The following is a 24136-nucleotide window of genomic DNA, read 5'->3' on the forward strand; positions in this document are numbered from 1 at the left end:
AAAAATATAGTTAACGTTAAAAATACATGTATTTGTGAAATTTTCGCAAATTTCTAAGACCTAAAACAATGTTTTGCGTAGTAGCTGTAATGTTTTTAAATTAACGAAATGAGCATGTTGAAGACTTGATATTTCTTATATTAATACATGTTAAAATAAAGGCAGTGTCTAGTTGGGAAGCCTTCATAAAGAAATCTATAGTGCTATTTATTTATCAATAGATATATAGAAATATCGAAATAAAATTATAGTTGTAGTCTAGTCGTCAGAGTTTAGTCAGCCAATTTTCCCAGAAAGATACAAAAAGTTTGCCACTCCCACCCGGGTTTTCCCCTAAAACCCCCTTGAAGAGAAGAGGGAAATGGAAAGACTGATTTACAAGGAATCTGTACATCGTAGAAAAAAATTCCTTAATCAACGCTTGGAGCGACCGGCGATTTTAAATAGGTATCAGTACGCGCGCGAAATAAATTTTTAAATTTTGCCGTAAATAAAGTGAAGTTTATGAAATTTTCATAAAACTTTTGTCACTTGTTACGATGATTCATTATTAGAGCTTAATTTTCAAACATATGACATAACATTTATATTTTGAGTTTTGGCAGTAGTTTGAGCCATTTGAAATATGCCTGAAAACGCTGAATTTAAACTTTTACATTACAAACGATCTGAATTGTTTTAAAACGTTTCTTTGGGATTGCATAAGTACCTTTTTCGAAATTACACAACTGCAGCTAAATATTTCAGTTAATGTTGTCTTTGTAGAAGCATTTCACGCGACTTGAGATTATTTGTAATGTGAAAACTTAAATTCAGCATTCTTGGGGATATTTCAAATGTCTCATATGTGTTGAAGTCGAAATTCAAAATATTAACAGGTGGATAAAAACGAGAAAGAAAAACTGGAACCAACATGTAAACCGAATGGAACCAGATATATTAGCGAACATCTGTAAAAACAACAAGCGTATAGCAGAAGACTTGTTGGATGGCCGCCGAAAAGGTGGAAAGACAATTTACAGTCAACAACAACTGAAACAGAATAAGGGGCAGATAAACAGGAGTAAACCTAGTCGCACGACGAAGAAGAAGAAGAAGAAATTTCATATTATAGATTTTGAACATCCACCAGAACAACACAATAAAAGTAAAAGTAGACGATGAACTAACTGACCCAATTGAAGCTGACAATGGGATAAGACAGGTTCCTTGGGATTCCTTGAGTCCTTTATTGTTCAACCTAATAATGGATGAAATAATAAAAAAATTAAGAACTAGAAAAGGACACCAAATGAAAGAAAAGCGACTTAAAATAATCTGCTATGCAGACGATGCAATACTGGTCTCTCAAAGTGAAGATGATTTACAACGTATGCTGCACCAATTGAATATAACCGCCAGAAAATTTAATATGTCAATTCCCCCTCCCCCCCAAAAAAAAAGACTAAACGTACGGCTATAACAGCGAATCTAATAAGATGTAAATTAGAGCTGGAGGGTCAGATAATAGAACAAGTGATGGAGTTTAAATATCTAGGCATCACACTATCTAGCTACGGAAAGCTAGAAATAGAAGCTGAAGATCAAGGGAATAGAGCAAACAGAGTCACAGGTTGTCTGAATGACACAAAATGAAGCAATAAAAATAAATAAAGGCAGAATTTACAAAATAGTCATCAGACCAATAAGGACATACGCGTTAGAAACACTACCTGACACAGTGGGGCCAAAAAGATTACTCGAAACAGCGGAGATGAAAACCCTTCGAAAAATTGATGGCAAGACTCTATGGGACAGAGCTAGAAGTGCAGATATACGACGGTGCAGACATAAGCTGAATGAGTTGTTTGAAACATTTTTTTTACGACATACATATTCTTGGTAAATAGTTGTGTTCCGTTTTTCCCTCCTACGAGGAAGGTTTTACAGTTTTGGGGTCTACTCGTCAAAATTCAGCTTGTTTGTATAATTCTTATAGGTTTAGTTGCATTTTCGTCTCTGACGATTAGAGTATTACATCTAATAAAGGTTTGTTAGAATTAATTGCTTAGAAACATTTACAAAATTCAGTAAAATAATATCTGTTATCGAAATTCATTTCATCATTAGGACTCATTAGGACTGAAAGTCCATCTGACTGAATTTTAAAACAAATAAAATTGAAAAACAGACCAAATTTTCATACAATCTGAGCGTTTAAATGGTAAAAACACTAATTCGATATTTAACTAAGTACTTTACGTGCTTTGGAGAATGGGGTTTAATAATATCTAATTACAAATAACTTTCGCTAAATTCAATATCTGACTGACTGCACCTCGAGGACCTAGTGTACACCGAGTGCCCTCCACCAAAGGCCGAATCGGAAGTTCCCGCGTCGGTGATGAAATCTGCGACTATGAGACAGTCCTTACCTTGTGTGATTGCAGATGGCGTTAGTAGTCCCCCTTTCGTGCCGCTCTCTTTTTCGGCTATTCGATCTTTCAGAAGTTTTATCTTTTCTTCTTTCTAAAATCAACGAAAAAACGAGATATTCAATTTAAAACAGTAGGAAATTTTAAGTAAATTAGAAAATACGATTTATACAGCGTGTCTACTTGAGTTGGAAACATATGGGAAACTTTTTTATTATTAATTTTACGAAAAAAAGTTATTCTTTATAAAAAGTTCTGCATGCCCCAAAACCTAAGATTACACTAGTCAACAAATAAACAAAAAATTTTTGCGACAGATGTTAAAATGGCTGTACCGTGGAGTTTAAGGCGCCCTGAATGCGAATTCAAACACTAAAATTTTCCACCACGTATAGATTTTGAGTTATCTTCTTCTTAAGGTGCCGTGCATTTCTGCGCAGGGGTCCACGCGTACATTGTTTTGTCAGATGAAATGTTAGATTTTGAGTTATAGAATGCATCAAGTATTGCTGTTTATTATAAAAATTCTTTTATACTATATACACATAAGTTCAGAACTAGAAACAAAAACTATAGTAAGTCTTTTGTACACAATTTTGTGCATATCCCAATTTTCCCATAACACTATGTGGATTAACACGAACACACATTTTATCCTGCATAGTAAAAAACTAGGATAGCTCCTGGTTACGGTTCCTAAATATTATAAGTTTTACTGGCTAGTAGATTCCATTTAAAAAAAATCCATTATTGTAATCTAGAACCTATAGTTAACCATGTCCTTTGGACAAGTGAAGGTCTCGAACTAAATCATGTAATTCGGCTTGTTGGATGCAATAAGGTGCTTTTCGTCGCTTTCGTCAAAATAAGAATCGTTCTTTTCTGATACATCATCGGGTTTACTTTTATCGCCATACAATTCCAAATCTTCCTCCCAATTTGCCGTGGGTCCTGGAACTGGAAAATCTTCTCCATGGAAAACCGGCTTTATTGCTGAGATAATATCTGGATATTTAATTTTATGCTTGCTTTTCCTTGAAAACACAGACACTTTTGTCATGCAGAAGTAATAGTCGTTAAAACGGTTTAGAACTATGTAAGTTTAAATGGGTAGGTTTACTGATTAAGGATTACCTTTGGTTTATTCTTTATTTAAATGTTGATGTGTTATTAAAGACATTTTAAACATCCCAGTGTTGTCAAATTATGCACAATTTTTAGAAAAACTGGTAATTTGATAACATCACTCCCCGATATATTACAAATGACTGTTTAAAAAAAATTTAGTAAAATATTCATAACTCAAAAATCGTAACTCATTTTTTTTGAAAAAATTATAACTCAAAAATCTTACGTGTTAGAAACTTTTTATTATCATAATCATATTCAGAGAGCAAAAATTAACAAAAAACAACATATTGCATTCTACTCGCAGATTGGTTGTAAACTAGTGTTATCAGATATCAAATTTTCTCAATATTATACGAGGTATGTCAAAAAATATGAATTTCGGCTAAGGGTAAAGTACCTTTATTTCTCTCAATATCGAAAATTCTTATTATGAAAAGTTGTTTGGAAATAAAAACCAAGCTCAAATATGTAATTACATGCTTCTAATTGGAAAAAAATATTTTCCAAATTTTTCTCAAATTTATTGATACTAACTTCGTTTTTATTCATTACACATACGATAACTCTTTTATTATTACTTTTACGAAAAAAAGGTATTCTTTATAAAAATCTCTGTATGTCCTAAGACCGAAGTTTCAACCAACAGATATGACATTTTATTAATTTTATACGAGTTATGTCAAAAAATATGAATTTCACTCAAGAGTAAAGTACCTTTATTTTTCACAATATTGAAAACGGTTATTAAAAAAGTTATTTAGAATTAAAAACTATGTGTCAATATGCAATTAAATCCTTCTAATTGAAATACTGTGAAATATAAAGGTGCTATAATATTGAGCGAATTTCATATTTTTTGACACACCTCGTATAAAATTAATAAAAGTTGATATATCATGGTTGTGTCTTAGATTTTAGACCATGCAAAGTTTTTTATGAAAAATAACTTTTTTTCGTAAAATGAATAATAAACGAGTTATGATATTTGTAATAATTAAAAACGATGTTGGGTATCCATAAATTTGAGAAAAATATTTTTTTTTTCAATAAGAAGCATGTAATTGCATATTTCATCTTAGTTTTTAATTCCAAACAACTTTTTATCATAAGAATTTTCGATATTGAGAGAAATAAAGGTACTTTACCCTTAGCCGAAATTCATATTTTTTGACATACCTCGTATAATATTGAGAAAATTTGATATCTGATAATTGAGTCTTAGGTTTTGGGGCATGCAGAACTTTTTATAAAGAATAACTTTTTTTCGTAAAATTAATAATAACAAAGTTTCCCATATGTTTCCAACTCAAGTAGACACGCTGTAGATACCATCACATTTTTCTTCCAAAATTTTTGCACCAAATTAAAGCAAATAATTAAAGTATTTATTGTTAGTTAACCATATTTCATAGTATTTCCATAGAATGCAATAAAGTTGGATCTCTATAAAGAACTAAGCCTACTGCTATTACATTCATCATCATTATTCAACTTTTTGTATCCTTTGCTTTGAAAGTTCAAAAAGTTCAATTCTTGTGCGTCTAAAGCGAAAGGTTTATAACCAATATATGTTTTGCCTGTACAAACTTATGGAGCAGAGACCTAAACACTACGCAAAAATCCGCAAATAAACTCACCAGTTACACAACGAGCCATTGAATGTGCAATGCTGAACGTGAGCCTTCGAGACCACGTAACAAACCAACAAAGATCAGGAGGCCAAGACGTCATCGAAAGAGCTAAGACGGTTAAGTGAAACTGGGCAGGGCACTTAGCTAAAACACAAGATGGGCGGTGGACACAACGAATCATATAATGGAAGCCCAGAAACTATAAAAGAAGCTGGGGACGACCACCAACTAGACGGATCTACTGCATAAAAAAATAGCGGGAAGCTGGCTATAAGCGTCCCAGTCTAGAGAACACTGGAAAGAACTGAGGGAGGCCTATGTCCAGCAGTGGACGCGATTGACTGATTGATGATGATGACTTTGCATCTACTTAGTATATCTGTATACTTTTAGCTCTTTCCCATATGGTCGTACCATCGATTTTTCGAAGAGATTTCATCTCCGCTCTTTCGAGCAATCTTTTTGTCCTCTCTGTGTCAGGCCGTGTTTCTGCTGTATGTCATTATTGGTCTGATGACTGGATTGTCAATTCTGCCTTTCATTTCTTTTTGATGTTTTTATTTCTCTATATTGTGTCATTCATACAACCTGCGGATCTATTCACTTGATCTTTCACTTCTATTTCGAGCTTTCCGTAGCTAGATAGTGTGATGCCTAAATATTGAAACTCAATCACTTGTTGTATTATCTGAAACTCCAGCTCCAATTTACATCATATTGGATTTGCTCTTGTAACCATGTATTTTGTCTTCTTTGAGGAAATTAACATGTTAAATTTTCTGGCAGTTATATTAAATATTAGTGCAGCATACATTGTAAATTATCTCCACTGTGAGAAATTAGTATTACGTTGTCTGTATAGCAGATTATTTTAAGTTGTTGTTTCCCATGTATCCTTTTATAGTTCTTACTTTTTTATTGAAATTATACTTCTTTACGATCAAGGGTGAAATTTTTAATTCCCTGGCGCATGCGCAGACATACAGTATGCAGTTCGTTGCTAATCTTCCAAATTATCTGTGTAACAGCGCAAATAAGTCATTAAAAGAATATAGTAGTGTTCTTAGTAAATGTAATATTTATTATAATTTTTGTGCCTTTGGATTTGTCTTCTTCGGGCGTAAGATAATAAATATCTATTTTTATACTTCACTTTGATCTATTTGTCACCGTGATGTGTAATCATATCCGACACGTCAATAGCACGGGGCTTGATAGCTCGGTTGGTAGAGCATTGGACCAGAGATCAAGAGATCGCGAGTTCAAATCCCGGACGATTCATATTCATTTTTTTTGGTATTGTTGGTTAATTTTTGGTAATTACTGTTAATTTTTGGTATTGTAACTGTTAAGTATATTTTTTTCGTTGAAATTATATAATAGAAGTATAATTTCTTACGTGCGCACAAAATACACACACACATTCTTTTTTCTTTCATTTATGATCAGGTAGAACAATACGGGACTCATTAACTTCAATTCCTTAAATATTTTTTTTATTCCTGACTACAAAGTCAATATCAGAACATTCTGGTATTGTGATGGTGTATTTTACATTTTGTTTTCTGGTTTTAACGTTTTCAGTTAATAAAAGACAACATACGCCTTTATCATACAAAATAGTAAAAAATCTCTTAGTCTGTTATTATCATATAAATGTATATGAACTCCTGATGTTATGACATAACCGATGCTCGGAGAATAATAATAACGAAATCAATAGCAGGTTCAACCAACTGTCGCAAATAAAAATGAGAAAGACGTCCTCGGCCAGACTGTTACTGATACATCTTCTTTAATAATAAGTTTTCACTTAAAAAGTTGCATTTAGTTTGTGTACGTAAATAAAACTTCGTTTAATATCAAATGTAATCAACTTAACTTGTAAGAGTTTTACGTAAACTTTAAAATTATTTTATCTTGTCTTAATTATCAACAAGTAATTTTCTTAGATAAATTATTTTGATATTTAAATGATAAATATTAATATTGCTGTAACAATCTAATTATTTTTCTATATTTTAAAGTAAAAATATCGTTGCCGATATTTTTGACATATATCTATCTATTCTATTAGCCTTGCGACATCCAATATTGGACATAGGCCTCCCCTTCGCTCCTCCATCTTTCTCTATCCTGAGCCATGTGCATCCATTTTGAGCCGGCTTGGTGTTTTTGGTCATCTACCCATCTCATCTGTGGTCTCCCTCTCTTTCGTTTATATGTCCATGGTCTCCACTCTGTAATCATTTTATTCCATCTTTCGTCTTTTTGTCTAATCGTATGACCGGCGAATTTCCATTTTAGTTTAGCTGTTTGACGAGTAGCATCTTTAACTTTTGTGATTTTTCTTACCCAGGAATTCCTTTTTGTATCTGACAGTCTTACGTTGATCATTTGCCTTTCCATTGCTCTTTGTGTTTTCGCAATTCTGTCCATATTCGCTTTTGTGAACGTCCATGTTTGACATCCATATGTAAGGACCGGAAGAATACATTAGTCGTAGATTTTCGTTTTTGATATTGAGGGTATTTTTTATTTTTCAATATGAAGCTGAGCTTACCAAACGAGACCCACGCTAACTTCGTTCGTCTCTTTATTTCTGCTGTTTGGTTGTCTCTATTTAATTTTATTATTTGTCTTAAGTATATATATTCATTCACTTCCTCTATTTGGTTTTGTTTAACTACGATTCTTAACTCATCTTCTTATGACATATTTTGACATATATACAGTCCATATATAGAGTGCTGCTACTTTATTCATCATGATCCGCTCAATTGTGTTCATTGCTGGACATATGAATCCTTTGGTTTCTTCCAAAGTTCTCTACTCTGGGAAGCTTGTAGCCAGTTTCTTTTTATCTTTTTACGTCTTTGGGATCCATCTAGTCGTTGGTCGTTCTCGGATTCTTTTACAGTTTCTGGGTCTTCATTCTATGATTGTATTTTCCACCGACCATCTTTCTAGCTAAGTCTTTCACCCAGTTCCAATTAAGTGTTATGATTCTTTCGATGACGTTCTGAACTCCTGATCTGTGCCTGATTGTTTGGTTTGTTATGTTGTCTCGAAGGTTTACATCCAGCATTACACGTTTCATGGCTCATTATGTAACTCATGAGTTTATTTTCGGATTTTTGCGTCAGCGTTAAAGCCTAAGCTCCTTAAGTTTTTAAAGCTAAAACCCATTGGTTATAAACCTTTCAATTGATCGTTAAACAGGCTTATTCGTTGTAATCTTTTGATCTTTTATGGCCTTTGGTAACTGTGCCCATTTAGCCAGCAACATTTTTTTAAAAATTAGCGCCTAACTAAACCTACCATACACCAAAACTATTACAAATCTAATCGAACAATCAATAATAGGGAAGGAAAAAAACTTTTAGATGCACCCAGGGGTCGTTCAGGGTGACTAACCACAGCCTATGAAGGGATACGGGGTATTATTAACAGGGAGATAAGAGAAAGGTAGCAAAGCTAAACCTAATCTAAAGTTTCAACCTAAATATCCAGATATTTTAAATCCTTGCTGAGCAAAACAATCTTCAACTTCATCAAATTGAATATTTCTTAATTAGTTATCTGGATTACTTCTGATTAAATATCCTCAAGGAGTTTCATAGGACAACACTAACTTGTCCTCATGAAGTGTAAATCAAAAGTGAACAAGATATGACACTAGACAGGTAAAGACAAAGAGATGACACTTACTAGACAGGAAGCAATGTATACCTAAAGCCTACTTCATGCCTGATTTTCTATATGATTTCGGACTTAAAAATGGCTTGATAGCAGCTAATGATCAAGACAATATAGAAGCCTGATTTTTATAATTGTTTAGGCCAGTACTTGTGACCATAAAGCAAAAATTATGACAATCTTATTTATAAGAATCGTTTCTAGTTCCTTAGCGACTTTTAACCCGTAACAATATACACGACTTAACATAATCTAGAAGAATCGTAAAAATTATTAGTTGTTGTATTTCTTGTGCTTGCTTGTTTATGCTTATTTTTGATCTCGTTTTTCAGATATTCGTAAGTGTCTATTTGTGGTATGATTCCATTGAAAATAGTTATATTTCTGCTGATTATGAGATTTGTCGTGAGTTTAGTTTTTTAAAGATGATTTTTAATCTTGCTCTCTCAGACAGAGTTTTGTAAATTATCTGTTATTATATAATCAAAGTACAACGGTATCCGCAAACATGATTTACAATCTTTCTCGATCTATATCATGTCTGTATATCTTGCTATTGAGCGTTTTTAAAATATTGAGAAACCAGTAAAATATTCAAACAATATAGTATGAAATATTAAGTAATTCAGTTAAAATTAAATATTTGCACAATTGAAAGAAACATAGTAAATGAGAACATACCTGCGCTATAAGTCGTTGTAAGTCTTCATTTTCGCTGAGTAGTTTCTGATATCTTTCCTCTTCTTCTTTGGAAAGACCCGGATCCGGGTTGTATTTACTTTCAGCCTTATCTTTTGGATGTCTTATCACCTCAATTACCTAAAGATACACAAATTAGCAAACACTTACAAGTTACTAAATAATAAAATTTAAAATAATAGCAGTTGCCGCTAGGGCATCCATGCCATTTCGTTCGTTGCAATCCGTGACTGCACGCCAGGGTTTGTCCTAGTTGGGTCAGAGAGAGCAGCATATGTGCCTCCTGATGAGAGACTGATAAGTTTCGAAACCGGTGGAGGTGCTTGCTGCACTCTCTGATTGAACTGGAATGATGATGCGGTTGTAGTTTCGTGTTGCAACGAAATTGAAAATGGTTATTCATTTTTAAAATTTAATGATTTAGAATGGATTAACAGTCTGGAAACAGCTAATTATCTCTTAATTAGAAAGTCCGAATTATAAAAAAAACGGAATGCGCCTATTCTGCAATATGGATAGAGTTCTTCACTATAATCCTCCATCTCCTACGATCATGGGTTTTTATTTCCCATTGTTGTATCCCAATCCAACATAGATAGTTTCAACATCATCGTTCCATCTTTTTCTGGAACAGCCTACTGATGTTCTACCGACTGATCTCTCAAAAATACTGTATTTTATTTTCTCTTTTTCTGATCTTACCTATGTCCTGCCCATATTATCCGGTTAGCTTTTATATATTTAACGATAAAGTTTTCAGTACTATACAGAGTCACCAATTAAGCATTACGGCGCCTTCTCCACTGTTCTCTGAATTCATCTCTTTGAGGGCCAAATATCATTCAGAACCTTCCTTTCGAATACAAGCAGCTTATTATTTCTTTGCCGCTAACGTAGAGTCCATGTTTCACTTCCATATGTAACAACTGGGCGAATAATTGACATGTGAAATCCTAATGTAGATTATCTTTTAACAGCCTCGGTTGTATAATACTATATTCTTTGCAGCTATCCTCGCCCCTAGATATTTAAAGAATTTTTCAAGTTGTGGTCACTAATAGTTATGTTCTCCTATATCTTCATCTTGGATTTTTGGTTACGAGCATGTATTTCATACTCTCTTTATTTATTCGAAGGCCCAAACTACCTGTTTCTTCCTTGAGTTCTGACAACACCTCTCTTACGTCTCTTGTAGACTGAGCAACTGCATCTAGATCATCAGCAAATACCAACAATAGCTTTGATCCTCGATTCACAAATCTCCCTGTTCTAAGGCCAAAGTGAATAGCAACTGTGATAAGGAATCTCCGTGTCGAAGTTCTGATGTTATGTTAAATGGCATCGATGTTCAGTTTCCTATTTTTACGTGTGCATGTGAATCTGTCACGCATATTTTAGTTATCTCCACTAATTTCTTGGTATTCCCATTTCTAGGGTTGTTGCTTTTTTTATCGAGTCATATGCTATATCTTCCGAATACGGCGTGAACTTCTTTAGCAAGATAATTGATAGAACTATGCTGTACTAATTAACGATTTCAATTTAATTTAATGTTAAAATTTAATTTACTTTTTCCTGTCTTTTTTTTAATAAGTTTGGATTCAATGTATAAAATGGTGAATGCGCATCCTAATCTAACATAATTAAAATATAATTCTAACAAATGGCGGCAAAACTTCTTCCACCATTTTTTTCACTATTACATAGTTCAACACGATCACAATAATTTGTGTTTGACTTTCCCTCGGTTAATAAGCTGTAAAACAAAGTATTTCTTAACCAATTCAGCGACAACATTTTGGTCAATATTTTAATTTATTAATTTATCAATTGATTTTTGATGCAAGCATATTATTTATCATATTATGTATTATACAAACCTTAGGCACAAAGATGAGGGCCATGCTGAGAAAACAGCAGAAAACTATGGCTAGGGCGACGAATGCGTAACTGGCATCTTGTTGACTGGCAATTACCATGGTGACAGGAGCAGTTATCAGGCACAGTATCACAACATTGTAAATGCTCATTCCCACATATCTCGAATCGTTTATCTGTTTCACCTTCATTGATCTAGTTTCGTAAGCAAGAAACAAACCAAAAATCTGAAAGAAAATGTTTCATTTCATTTTAACTAAAACATAATTTCTCATATTTCTCATAATTTACATTTACATCACATTACATTTTTTGCGGTGGCTGTTTATATGTAGAGGAGCGCAAGCCTTGTCGATTGGAGCAGTTGGAGCATGGAGAGTGGAGCGCCAACCCTGTGCATACGTGCCTTTATGTGAGTATGCAGCAAAGCGATATTCTTTACAATGTCACCAAACCATTCGCTTCTCGAATTTTCAGCACGAAAAACCCCTTTTATGCAAGATGCAGACGAATCATAAATAAATTAATTCTTGTAGTTCTCGAAATCTATCCTAGTAAGATCCCTTTGCCTTACTTGGCTAATACCTTCCTCCTCAAATTTCGGTTCTACTGTTAGAAAATAAGAAAGAAACAAATCGTCATTTAATTCTATTAATTCCAAATATCAAACAAAACAGTAATTTCTCAATTTTCCTCCTTCAAACAGTTATTCATTGATGGTTATAAGACGGAATTTTTTTTTGTATTATTTGCCTTTGTAACAAAAGATGAAACAAAGAAATATAAACTACCGGAGACTAATACTCTCTTAACACTCTTTGCAATATTTAAAGCTATACGTCACGTTACAAAAAGTTCTGAATTTTTTCATGGCATGGACTAGGTGTCACAGCCAGTCACAGTATTAATGTCTGAAATTAATTTCCTCATAAATACAGATTCACTAAATTCTCAAGAAATCATCTTTAAAATACATTCTTTCCTTATCCTTACCAGACTCATTAGACAAGAATTGCATAATTTAATTGACAGAAACATTGCTTTCCTGTGGGTGCCATCTCATCTTGGAATCACGAGATCTATCATCACGTGATAAAAATGAACGAGAAACCGTAGAAGACGCAACTATTGAGATTTATCCAAAAATTCCAGCGACAGATCCTAAACCACATGCCCACAGTAAAAAAGTTGACATATGGAACAGCAGATGGCACAAACGACAGGCAGAATTACTTGAGATAAAACCAAAATTTAGTCATGGTTTGATGGTTCCACCAATATTTTTTCAGGTGATCATCACGCGACTGTGGCTTGGTTAAGTCTTATTTGTTAATCCAATAGAACTTAAAAAACTGAAAAAATTTAATTCCGGGATTGAGAGCGTTTTGCTTATCTTAATGGGACGTACTTTTTATGTGGATAAAAACGATCACCAATTAAGTATGTGGTACTGCAAGAAAATAAATAAATTTTATCATAAAAATGTCTACAGATTTAGTAATCATATACATTTTAAATTTAGAACGTTAAAAAAACTGCAGTGGAACTTAAGTTTTAAAAAGTAGAAATATAACTTTCTGCCTACAATAATTATTTCTATATATTTTTATATCGCATTTACTTTGAAATTCTGTAAATAAGTTATTTAAAGAAACTCTTGAAAACTACTGAACTACTAAATATTCTAAACGCTATAGACCAGTGCATTTGACGAAATTGCACGTAACATCCCTGTATAAATATTTGATCTTTCTTTAGCCACTAAAATGGATAGAGGTGTAAAAGTTAGGTATTAGAAATTTACTGCATTGTTCTTTGTATGAGTGACGGTGCTACTTTCTCGTTTTATGGCATGTTGTTTTATGTCTTCGGTGACAATAAAGAATTTTACCTTGACACTCTTGAAATTTTTTTTTCTTAGATTTATTATTTTATTTATTTTGATTAGAAGTACTGAAATTATTTTATGATATATTTTTTTTAATATCATTTACATATTAATTTTTTGTGTAAAAAATCTTATTTTTGATTGTTAATGCCTTCAGACGGATGGATAGGTCTCTGGTAGAAAACTTTCAAGATTTGCTGATGAGACTACATTTTATAGCAGCAAAGGAACAAGAAATTCTAGTTCTCCTGAGAATAGTTGAGTTGGATAGGGTTAAAGTTGGTATTGAGTTAATAAATGCAAGACAAAATAATGGTGACAGACAGATTCAAAATCATTCAGCTGAGTAACTACTTGAGGGGTACCAGATACAAGGAAAGGCAAATGGACCCGATGGGGTTCCTACTGAATTACTAAAGCTCTTGAATGATGAATCAATAGGTATAATATTGCACTTATTTAACACAGTATACAATACTGGTATTATACCTCAAGAGTGGCTGCTGTCTACATTCGTTACACTGCCAAAAAAATCCAATGCAAAAGAATGTTCAGAACATCGAACAATATCTTTAATGAGAGCCATCTACTAAAGATATTTCTAAAAATCATCCACAACCGAGTTTATCAAAAGTTGGAGTCAGATATTAGTAATACACAGATGGGGTTCAGAAAAGGACTAGGTACTCGATAAGCTCTCTTCGGTTTGAATGTTCTTACACAAAGATGCCTAGACGTTAATCAAGAAGTACATGCATGTTTTATCGATTTTGAAAAAGCGTTTGACAGAGTACGCCACGATAGGCTAAGAGACATTCTTGAAAGAAAAGACTAGATAATAAAGATCTGCGAATAATTCTCAACTTACATATATTGGAATCAGAAAGCTAACATCGAAATAGAAAACGAGATATCAAAAGCAATAGAAATACGTACAGGAGTAAGACAGGGATGCATTTTGTCAACACTGCTATTTAACGTATATAGTGAAAGCATCTCTCAGGAAGCCCTTTTGCAAGCAAATGAAGGAATCGTAATCAATGGAGAGGTTGTAAATAATATTCGATACGCAGACGACACTGTACTAGTTGCAAGAACAGTAGAAGAAATACAACGATTATTTACAAACATAAATATTGCTTGCAACAATTATGGCATAAACATTAATATCAAAAAAACCAAGTATATGGTCTTCAGTAAAATCATGACACAACCAGCACATATTAGTATAAACGGCATTCAAATTGAAAAAGTATCAAGTTATAAATACTTGCGAACTTTAATAAACGAAACTGGAGACCAAAACAATGAAATAAAAAGACGTATCGAAATTGCCAGGGCCGCCTTCATAAAGATGAGAAAATTCTTCTGCAATAGAGATATAAGCATCCCTCTACGATTAAAAATGCTAAGTGGCTACGTATTTAACACGCTATTATATGGTGTAGAGGCCTGGACTCTCAAACAGAACAACATAAAAAATATTGAAAGTTTCGAGATGTGGTGCTACCGTCGAATGCTGAAGATAAGTTGGGTTGAAAGAATCACAAATCTTGAAGTAATACGAAGGATAGGAAGAGACCCAGAAATTTTATTAACGATAAAACGAAGAAAACTCGAGTATTTGGGTCACCTGATGAGAGGTCATAAATACGCATTACTTCAAAATATAATGCAAGGAAAAATAGAAGGAAAACAGAATCCAGGCCGTAGAAGAATATCGTGGATGCGGAATTTGAGAGAGTGGTTTGGCTGCACCACTAATGAACTTTTTAGGTCAGCTGTAAACAAAGTCAGGGTAGCCTTGATGATTTCCAATCTCCGATAGGAGTGGCACAAGAAGAAGAAGATACAAGGAAGGAGCTTAGAGGGAGATATATTCTAGGAAACCTGTGATAGACTAGTCATAAATGAACAAGAACTACGAATGAATGACACAGTCGTCTTATCTTTGGTAAGTATGGTCCAGTGACCAGTGAGACTGGGACCAGTATCTTCCGTTTTTCGCAATGACCTACAGATCCGCTGTCAATGAATCAACGGAACAAACACTAGCAAAAGTACTATTTGAGCGCGAGATGCGACTACCTTCTGATCTAAAGTTTGAATGTCTACCTGGAGAAAATGTAGCTTGTGAAGGTTATGTGAACGTATATGTTCTTTTGGATATTCATTATTAGCTAATTTTTTTATCGCTTGCCACACTCTATCAAAGTTTGGTAGAATATTGTTTTAATTTTGTTCATATTCTTTTATCTTTGTTTGCTGGATTTGACAAGTATTATATAATGATACAAAATGTATTAATGTTTGTTAGTTTGTTAATTGAGATTTATCTGTATTTTTACATTGGTGTTTTTGGTTTATACCTTGTTCTTTTAAAGTTAAATTTTTTGTATCTTCTATATTTAATTTTTATACTTAGGTCATCGATATATTTCAGATTTTTCCCTTTATTTCACTCTATAATGCTATCTAATGTATACTTTTACTTCAAATACTTTTATTTACCTAATATTGTTTCCAAACTTTCCTGAAATCTTTCTAACTTGTTCGGGTGTTCGTAATTTTCATGGAATATGTTCGGTATTTTCCTTCTTTCTTTTCTCTCTGTCTTATTTTCAGCTACTTACAAGACCTTTAATTTAGCGAGTATAGGTGAAATGTTCATCCGTAAAACTAAAGTTACTTTCGAAATCGATTACAACTTTATGTATAAAGAAACCCCTGGAATTGATAAAATTTCAGCTGACTTACCGAAACAACTTTTGTAAATCAAGAACAGTAATAACTGCCAAACTATCAGTTAATCTTATTATATCAAGGAAACTAAAATATTGCAATCTTTATAAGAGCGAATATTTTCTGAATAAACTAAAATAAAAAATCTTATTCCCAAAACGATCACGAACTGATAATAAATATTCATACACAAATTCCATGATCTTTTAAAGAAAATTATTTGAAGTATAGGGAAATTTTTGATTCCATTTTTTGGAAGATCCGAGATCAAATAAGTTGGGTATTGAGTAAAGAGAAAAAGGAAAAAGATAAATATCGGGACGGTAAACAATATTTCGACTCCGGAATATATACTCTGCGAAGGTAGTTTAGCATTTGATATCAGCATAAAAATGCAGATATTATACAGATTTTATGATGTGTGCTTTCAAAGAGAAAGCAAGCAAGATTTTTCGTTCTGAGCTTTTACATAATATACTTATTTCATAAAAATATTCTCATAAATTTTCTTAACAACCGGTTTGTTATATCTACAAATATCTATCGCAACTTGCCTTCATTTTGATTAGATGAAGTCTACATACATATTATTTCATTAATAATCCAGTTATTTAGCTCCCTTAGCTTGTTGTCACAAGTATATAAGCTAATCACAAGAGTTATTACCAACAAGCTAGGAAGTAAGTTGGATTTCTATCAGCCAACAGAGCAAGCAGGATTTAGAGCAGGATATGGCACGAATAATCATTTAAAAGTAATTAAGAACTTAATAGAAAAGAGTGTTAAATATAATAAGCCATTAGTCCTGATATTTTTGACTATGAAAAAGCTTAGAACATAATAAATCATCAAAAAATGTTACAAGCCTTAACCGAGTGCCATATAGATTATCGTTATATAAATATATGACCATATATATCTATCAAAATGCAACAGCAAGCGTGAAACTGGCAAATAAAAACCAACGCATTTAAAATAAAACGGGGAGTGCGACAGAGAGACACAATTTCGCCAAAATTGTTTAAAACATTATTAGAGCATTTGTTTAAGACACAAATTTGATTGAATTAGGAATAAATGTCAACGGAACAATACTTAGTCATTTGAGGTTCGTGACGATATTGTTCTTTTTGCTGACAGTATCGATGATGCAGTATCGTAATTGGAGAAAATATATTATCTAGCCTCTCTACATGTTGGATTAAAAATCAACCACACAAAAACACAAATCATGACAAATCTTATTTTAAGCAAAATTATTTCAATAAATGGCATGCATATTGAAGAAACCACCTCTTGTAACTACTTAGGGTATGAGATTTGCATAGGAAGAGATAATAAAACGTGCGAACTAAGCGGACACATAGGACCTACTCGTCTGACTATGCCTATGTATCTCAAAACGAAAGTCTTTAATCAGTGCGTGTTATTGACGCTCGCATATGGTGCAGAAACTTTAACAGTAACCAAAAAATAAGAAATAAAATTTGCGTTACACAAAGAGCAATGGAACGCTCGTTGTTAGGCATTTTTCTTAGGGACGGGATTACGAACAAGGAAATTAGACGGAGAACTGGAGTGAAAGATGCCATAGAAAGAATTATGACCCTAAAGTGGAACTGGGTGGGGCACATAGCTAAAATATCCGATAACAGGTGGGCACAGCGAATAATACACTGGAGGCCAAGACAAGAAGCATATCGAAGTAGAGGTCATCCGCCGACAAAATGGTCTGATGACATAAAACGGATCGACAAAAATTGGATGCAAATAGCACAAAACAGGAATACATGGAAAATAATGTATCCAGCAGTGGAAAGATCAGAGTTGAATGATGATGATAAAGATGAATTATTACTCTTATCTAAGGCCCTAGGTTCGATCCTAAGGCCATAGTCGTTTTTGTGATGATGATTTAGATATTACTTTTGCATCTAATCTTAAATCGTTGGTATGATTTGCTCATCGTATTTTAAGAACACATTTGATATGTCGTCGGATACTTGAGCTTTCTATTTTTTTATTTCTGTAGACCATCGAATATTTCTTCTTTTGTGATTTTCGTGTTACCCTCACTGTTTTCTTCTTCTCCTTTTTCTTCTGCTTCTCCTTTTTCCAATGGGCGCCACAGTTATAGTCGGTAATTGGCCTCCTTCAGTCTCTTCCTCCAAACATTCCTTTCCTTTGCTGCTCTCCTCCAGTTATCCATCCCCGATATCTCTTTGCCATTGGTTCTTACTTTATCTATCCATCTATTCCCTGGTGTTTCTATTGGTCGACCTGTATATTGGGTATATTGCTATCTAATATTGACCCCAGATCTACTATGAATAATTTTAATTAAGAAGTGTTTTATTCTAGTTGTTAATTAATAGTTAATTAATAGTTGCAATTATTAATTAATAGTTGCAATTATTAATTAATAGTTGCAATGAAAAAGTTTCCGTTTTAATAGAATTCGTAATAATTAAAAATCGATGTTTAAAACCCGCGATATTGAAATTTAAATCAAAGTTCTAATACTGCGGTTATTTTGGTCCATTATAGCCATTATAGAGAAGTAATTACCCCTAACGATGCTTGAGAAACGTTCGCGTTGATTTATGAGAACATATTCAAATAATTTTACAGCGAAGAGGGAAGAGATGTTTTCATAAGTGAAAGCTTAAGGTTCTTTCATAAAATCTATTAAAATATGGGAAGTACTCCCTCAAGTATTCACAGAGGGTAATTAATTCGCTACGAATCCGCTTCTTAAACGAACTACGTTTTATACCAACTAAATGTGGCATATTGCGCCTTTGTACTATCTTGACTTTTATATCAAATATCTCGTTGAGAATGAGCCGCGAGTTGTAAAGTAAATTTTTAATTTTATCTTTCAATTTCGAGATATGAAGCCCTTTAAAATTCCCAGCTTTTATTTAAATTAAAGGTATTCTTTTGTTGCCTTTAAACCGTTAAAATAATTGATGATTATAGGAAAGGACTAAAGATTAGTGAGTAAATATGTGTGAGTGATATTTGCCTACATTTGCAGCCACACATGTTGTTTTCTCGAAAGAAAGGTCGAACAAAAAAACGGAAGTAAGTGGGTACAACCAAACTCTTCTGTAAGTTTAAGCCGATCTGTCAAAAAGAATAGGGAAGCATCCTCTTCCTTACAAGGCCAGCAACCGCGATATCAAAAGGAGAGGCAACTGAAAACCTCTATAAATAGTATGATAAGATTGATCCAAAAGATAGCATAACACAGACATCCAAAGTGAAAGTTCTCCTCCAACACCAAATTGTTCTTTATGGTCCACATAATGTTCAGAAAAAAGTCACACCATTTTGAGCGTAGGGTTTAGGGGGAGAGGGGGGGGGGGGGAGAAATCGGTAAATTCGTAGTTCTTTTGCGTTTTTCGTCAATATTACTAAAACTATGGGTTTAGCCTAAACAACCTATACAAAAATGTTCTACATTAAATTTGAAATAAAAAAGGTCCAATGCATAATCCTTCTAAAATGAACGGTTCCAAAGTTACAGAGGTAGTATAGTATAATTGGTCCAAAAAAGGCTTACCCAGACATAAAAAACAGTTTTCCTCCAACACTAAATTGTTTTATATGGTCCACATATGGTTCAGTAAAAAGTTACACCATTTTGAGCGTCCAGTTTGGGGGGAGATGGGGGAGAAGTCGGTAAATTATTAGTTTTCTTACGTTTTTCGTCAGTATTTCTAAAAATATGCTTATAGTCCAGAAAGCCACTGCGCATCCGTTATGAAAAATATTCCGATTCGGATTTTTTGCACAATCTTACTCAAAAAGTACCACTTTTAACAAATTTGCATGTTGCCAGGACCAATAGTGGGTCAAAAATTTTTTAAACGTTTTTTTTCCTAAATTTTTTTTTGCATGGAACAAAGTTTTTTTAGGTTTTTTGGATCATTCCAAACAGAAAAGGTCTGTGGTGACATTTGTCTAAAGTTGATAATTTTTGACATATAAACGATTAAAAATTGAAAAATTGCGAAATTGTCCATTTTAACCCTCAAAAACTATGTTAAAAGCTGAAAATTTGAATGTTGCCAAGGTAGATAAATATTCTTTAAACATTGATTGATGAAATCCCAAAGAGTTTTTTGCAATACAATATTCAAAACTCCTTTGTTTTTTAATTGCTAATCAAGCGTGCGCGACACTATTTTCCACCGACAGTATGGTGCAAATAAAAGGAATAAATTCGTTATTTCGTAAACCGGCGACTATAAGGAAAAACCCGAAACAGGTCGATTTTTATTTTTAAGTTATGATATCGTGGCATATATGGTATACTAGTGACGTCATCCGTCTGGGCGTGATGACGTAATCGATGTTTTTTTTAAATGAGAATAGGGGTCGTGTGCTAGCTTATTTGAAAGGTTCTTCAATTCTCTATTCAGTAATATAAACATCTATATAATTATTTATACAGGGTGTGCTTCTACTTCTTTTTTGTCAAATAATTTAATTTAATAAAAACTTTTTGGACACCCTGTATAAATAATTATGTAAATGTTTACATTGCTGAATAGAGAATTGAAGAACCTTTTAAATGAGCTACCACATGACCCCTATTCTCAAAAAAAAAAAAAATCATCGATTACGTCATCACGCCCAGACGGATGACGTCAATGGTATACCATATATGCCACAATATCATAACTTAAAAATAAAAATGGACCTGTTTTGGGTTTTTTCCTTAAAGTCGCCGGTTTACGAAATAACGAATTTATTCCTTTCATTTGCACCATACTGTATACACATGCAACGGTGAAAAATAGTGTCGCGCACGCGTGATTAGATATCACGCGTGATTAGATATGAATCGATGTTTAAAGAATATCTGCCTGCCTTGGCAACATTCAAATTTTAAGTTTTCATATAGTTTTTTAAGGTTAAAAATGGCTGATTTCGCAATTTTTCAATTTTTCATCGCTTATATTATGTCAAAAACTATTAACTTTAGAGAAAAGTCACTAAAGACTTTTTCTGTTTGGAATGTTTCAAAATACCTAAAAAAAATATTTTTTTTATATCTACCTTCATACAAAAAAAAAATAATTTTGAGAAAAAAAAACAAAAGAAAAACGTTTAAAAAATTTTTGACCCAGTTTTGTTCCTGGCAACATGCAAATTTGTTAAAAGGGGTCCTTTTTGAGTAAGATTGTGCACAAAATCCGAATCGGAATATTTTTCCTAGCGGATGCGCAGTGGCTTTCTGGACTATTTAGCGTAAACCATATTCTATACAAAAATGTTCTACCTACAATTTAAAAACAAAAAAGGTCCTATACATAATTGTTATAAAATCAACGGTTCCAGAGTTACGGAGGGTGAAAAGTGGAGGTTTTCGATACTTTTTATATTTTTTGGGCAATTGATGATGATTTTGGGTGGTGAGGTTGACGTTTTTTCAAGGGCTTATCACTAACATACCATCGGCCACTGAAATAGCAAATTTGATTTATAAAACCCAATCCTGTTAAAGAAAATCAGTAGGAAATTGCCTAAATAATATAAAAAGTATCGAAAACCTACACTTTTCACCCTCCGTAACTCTGGAAGCGTTGATTTTATAACAATTATGTATAGGACCTTCTTTGTTTTAAATTTTATGTAGAACATTTTGTATAGAAAATTGTTTACGCTAAAGCATAGTTTTAGAAATATTGCCGAGAAACGTAAAAAACTACTAATTTACCGACTTCTCCCCCATCTCCCCCCAAACCGGACGCTCAAAATGGTGTAACTTTTTACTGAAAAATTTGGTGTTAGAGGAAAACTTTTACTTTGGATGTTTAGGTTAGGCCTTTTTTTGGACCAATTATACTATACTACCTCCGTAACTTTGAAACCGTTCATTTTAGAAGGATTATGCATTGGACCTTTCTTATTTCAAATTTAACGTAGAACATTTTTGTATAGAAGGTTGTTTATGCTAAATCGTATAGTTTAGAAATATTTACGAAAAATATAAAAAACTACGAATTTACCGATTTCTCCCCCCTATCCCCCCAAACCGGACGCTCAAAATGGTGTGACTTTTTTCTGAACATTATGTGGACCATAAAGAACAATTTGGTGTTGGAGTATAACTTTCACTTTGGATGTCTGAGTTTGGGTCTAGTTATACCATACTAAAATGCCAAATTACATACCTCATGAAGATAGGTTTGAAAGTAAAGCCAATAAAGATGGCTCTAAACCATTGGTAGAAGACTCGCAAATGAAGCTGCATACAGGGTGAGTTTTTAGTGCGGGATCGGTCGATAATTCCGTTATGGTATAGAACATCGACAAAAGTTATTTAGAAAAAATGTAGGCAATGATATTCTCTAGGCTTGGAAAATACGTCCATTTCTACAGGGTGATCAATAACTGCGTGGTATATCACACATATATTTTTTTTAAATGAGACACCCTATATATTGTTTCATAGTTATATTTCTCTCATAATTCTTGTTCATATAATATAGGGTTTTGCATTACTATACAGAGTATTTAACAAGTTATGACCATTTTTATTTCGAAATCCCTATGAGATTAACACCATGTATATAAAGAAATAATTCGTAAACAATAATTTGTTTTACATAGTAAGATTAACAATATACTGTAGTTTTGAAGCTAAGTTAAATTGAAATCATTGACAACTATTTGTATACAGGGTGAACTACAACACCAAATTACGATTTTCTTAATTTTTTTAAATAGATCACCCTATATTTTATTTTTCCAAAATTTTGTATTTGTGATACTCTTTCATTTTTATATAGCATTCCCAATAACTAAACTTATTACTTTCCGAGATATTTTAAGTTGTCTTCAAATTTCGGGAATACATTCATTTTTTCTAGTAGAAATAAGTTAGTATTGAGTGATAATTAAACAAAATTATTTTTATTTATTAAATAACTAATACAAAATATGTCATAACAATATGCAGTGAATGTACCAATAAGTGTGATATTAAGAAATTATCATATGTCCCTAATATACAAGAATCGTAAAGTTTCTACAAAAAAAAAATTATTTGTCTTGTATATAATAATATAACAAAATAATTTTTATTCAATAAATAACTCACATAAAACATAAATCAAAACAATATACAACTGATGTAACAGTTTTTAGATTGTTATATCAACAGTATTCTAAGCCAAGAAGCTTTTAGTAAAACATTCAATGTTATAAGCACTTTTAAACTACAAAATAAAATTACGATTTTCTCAATTTTTTTAAATAGATCACCCTATATTTTATTTATTAAGAATGTTGTATTTATGATACTCTTTCATTTTTATAAAGCGTCTCCTATACCTAAACTTCTTAGTTTCTGAGATATTTTTAGTTTTCTTTATTTGCCGGAAATACATTCAATTTTTAATAAGTAGAAATAACTTAACAAATAAGTATTGTGTAATAATATAACAAATATTTGCATTCAATGAATTTCTAACAAAATATATAAACCATAACAATATTTAATGAATGTACCAATTAATGTGATGTTAAGGATATAAGTCTAAAGTAAACGTTGAAAATGTCCACGCTCAACGTCTACGCAATTTTGTAACCGATATTGAAATGACCGAGCCACATTTCTTAATATTTTTGTAAGTTAATATTATTAAAAGCTCCTGTTATTCTATTTTTCATATCATTAGGCGTTGTTGGATGCTTCTGGTATACAAGGTTTTTTATATAGACCCACATGAAAAAATCAATTTTGGAAGAACTGGAGCACCGTCAGTCGTGTAAAAAACTCAACCGTCAAAAAAATGTGGGCCAATCAAATAATCGTAGCACCTTTAACGTTTACAGATCACCTAGTTTGACTACAAGTGTAAACAAAGTAGGGAATTCTTGATGCATATTAATGAAAATTAATATGCATCAATATCAATAAAAAAAATGGTCATAACTTGTTAAATACTCTGTATAGTAATGCAAAATCCTATATTAATGAACAAGAATTATGAGAAGAATATAAATATGAGAAAATATGTAGGGTGTCCCATTTA

The 24136-nt window shown here is 32.6% G+C and overlaps 1 protein-coding gene across 1 annotated transcript in view; it reads right to left on the reverse strand.

Moving 5' to 3' along the window:
* Positions 1-2274: 2274 nt before the first annotated feature.
* Positions 2275-24136, reverse strand: part of LOC114330394 (gamma-aminobutyric acid type B receptor subunit 1) — a 363275-nt gene continuing 341413 nt past the window's right edge. The window contains exons 12-14 of the mRNA XM_050657124.1: positions 11455-11679; positions 9557-9694; positions 2275-2508 (exon numbers count right to left, since the gene is read on the reverse strand). Coding sequence (XP_050513081.1) covers positions 2275-2508; positions 9557-9694; positions 11455-11679 — 597 coding nt within the window. The remainder of the gene's footprint in view (positions 2509-9556; positions 9695-11454; positions 11680-24136) is intronic.

Source organism: Diabrotica virgifera, chromosome 7 (assembly GCF_917563875.1).
Source record: "Diabrotica virgifera virgifera chromosome 7, PGI_DIABVI_V3a".
Lineage (NCBI taxonomy): Eukaryota > Metazoa > Arthropoda > Insecta > Coleoptera > Chrysomelidae > Diabrotica > Diabrotica virgifera.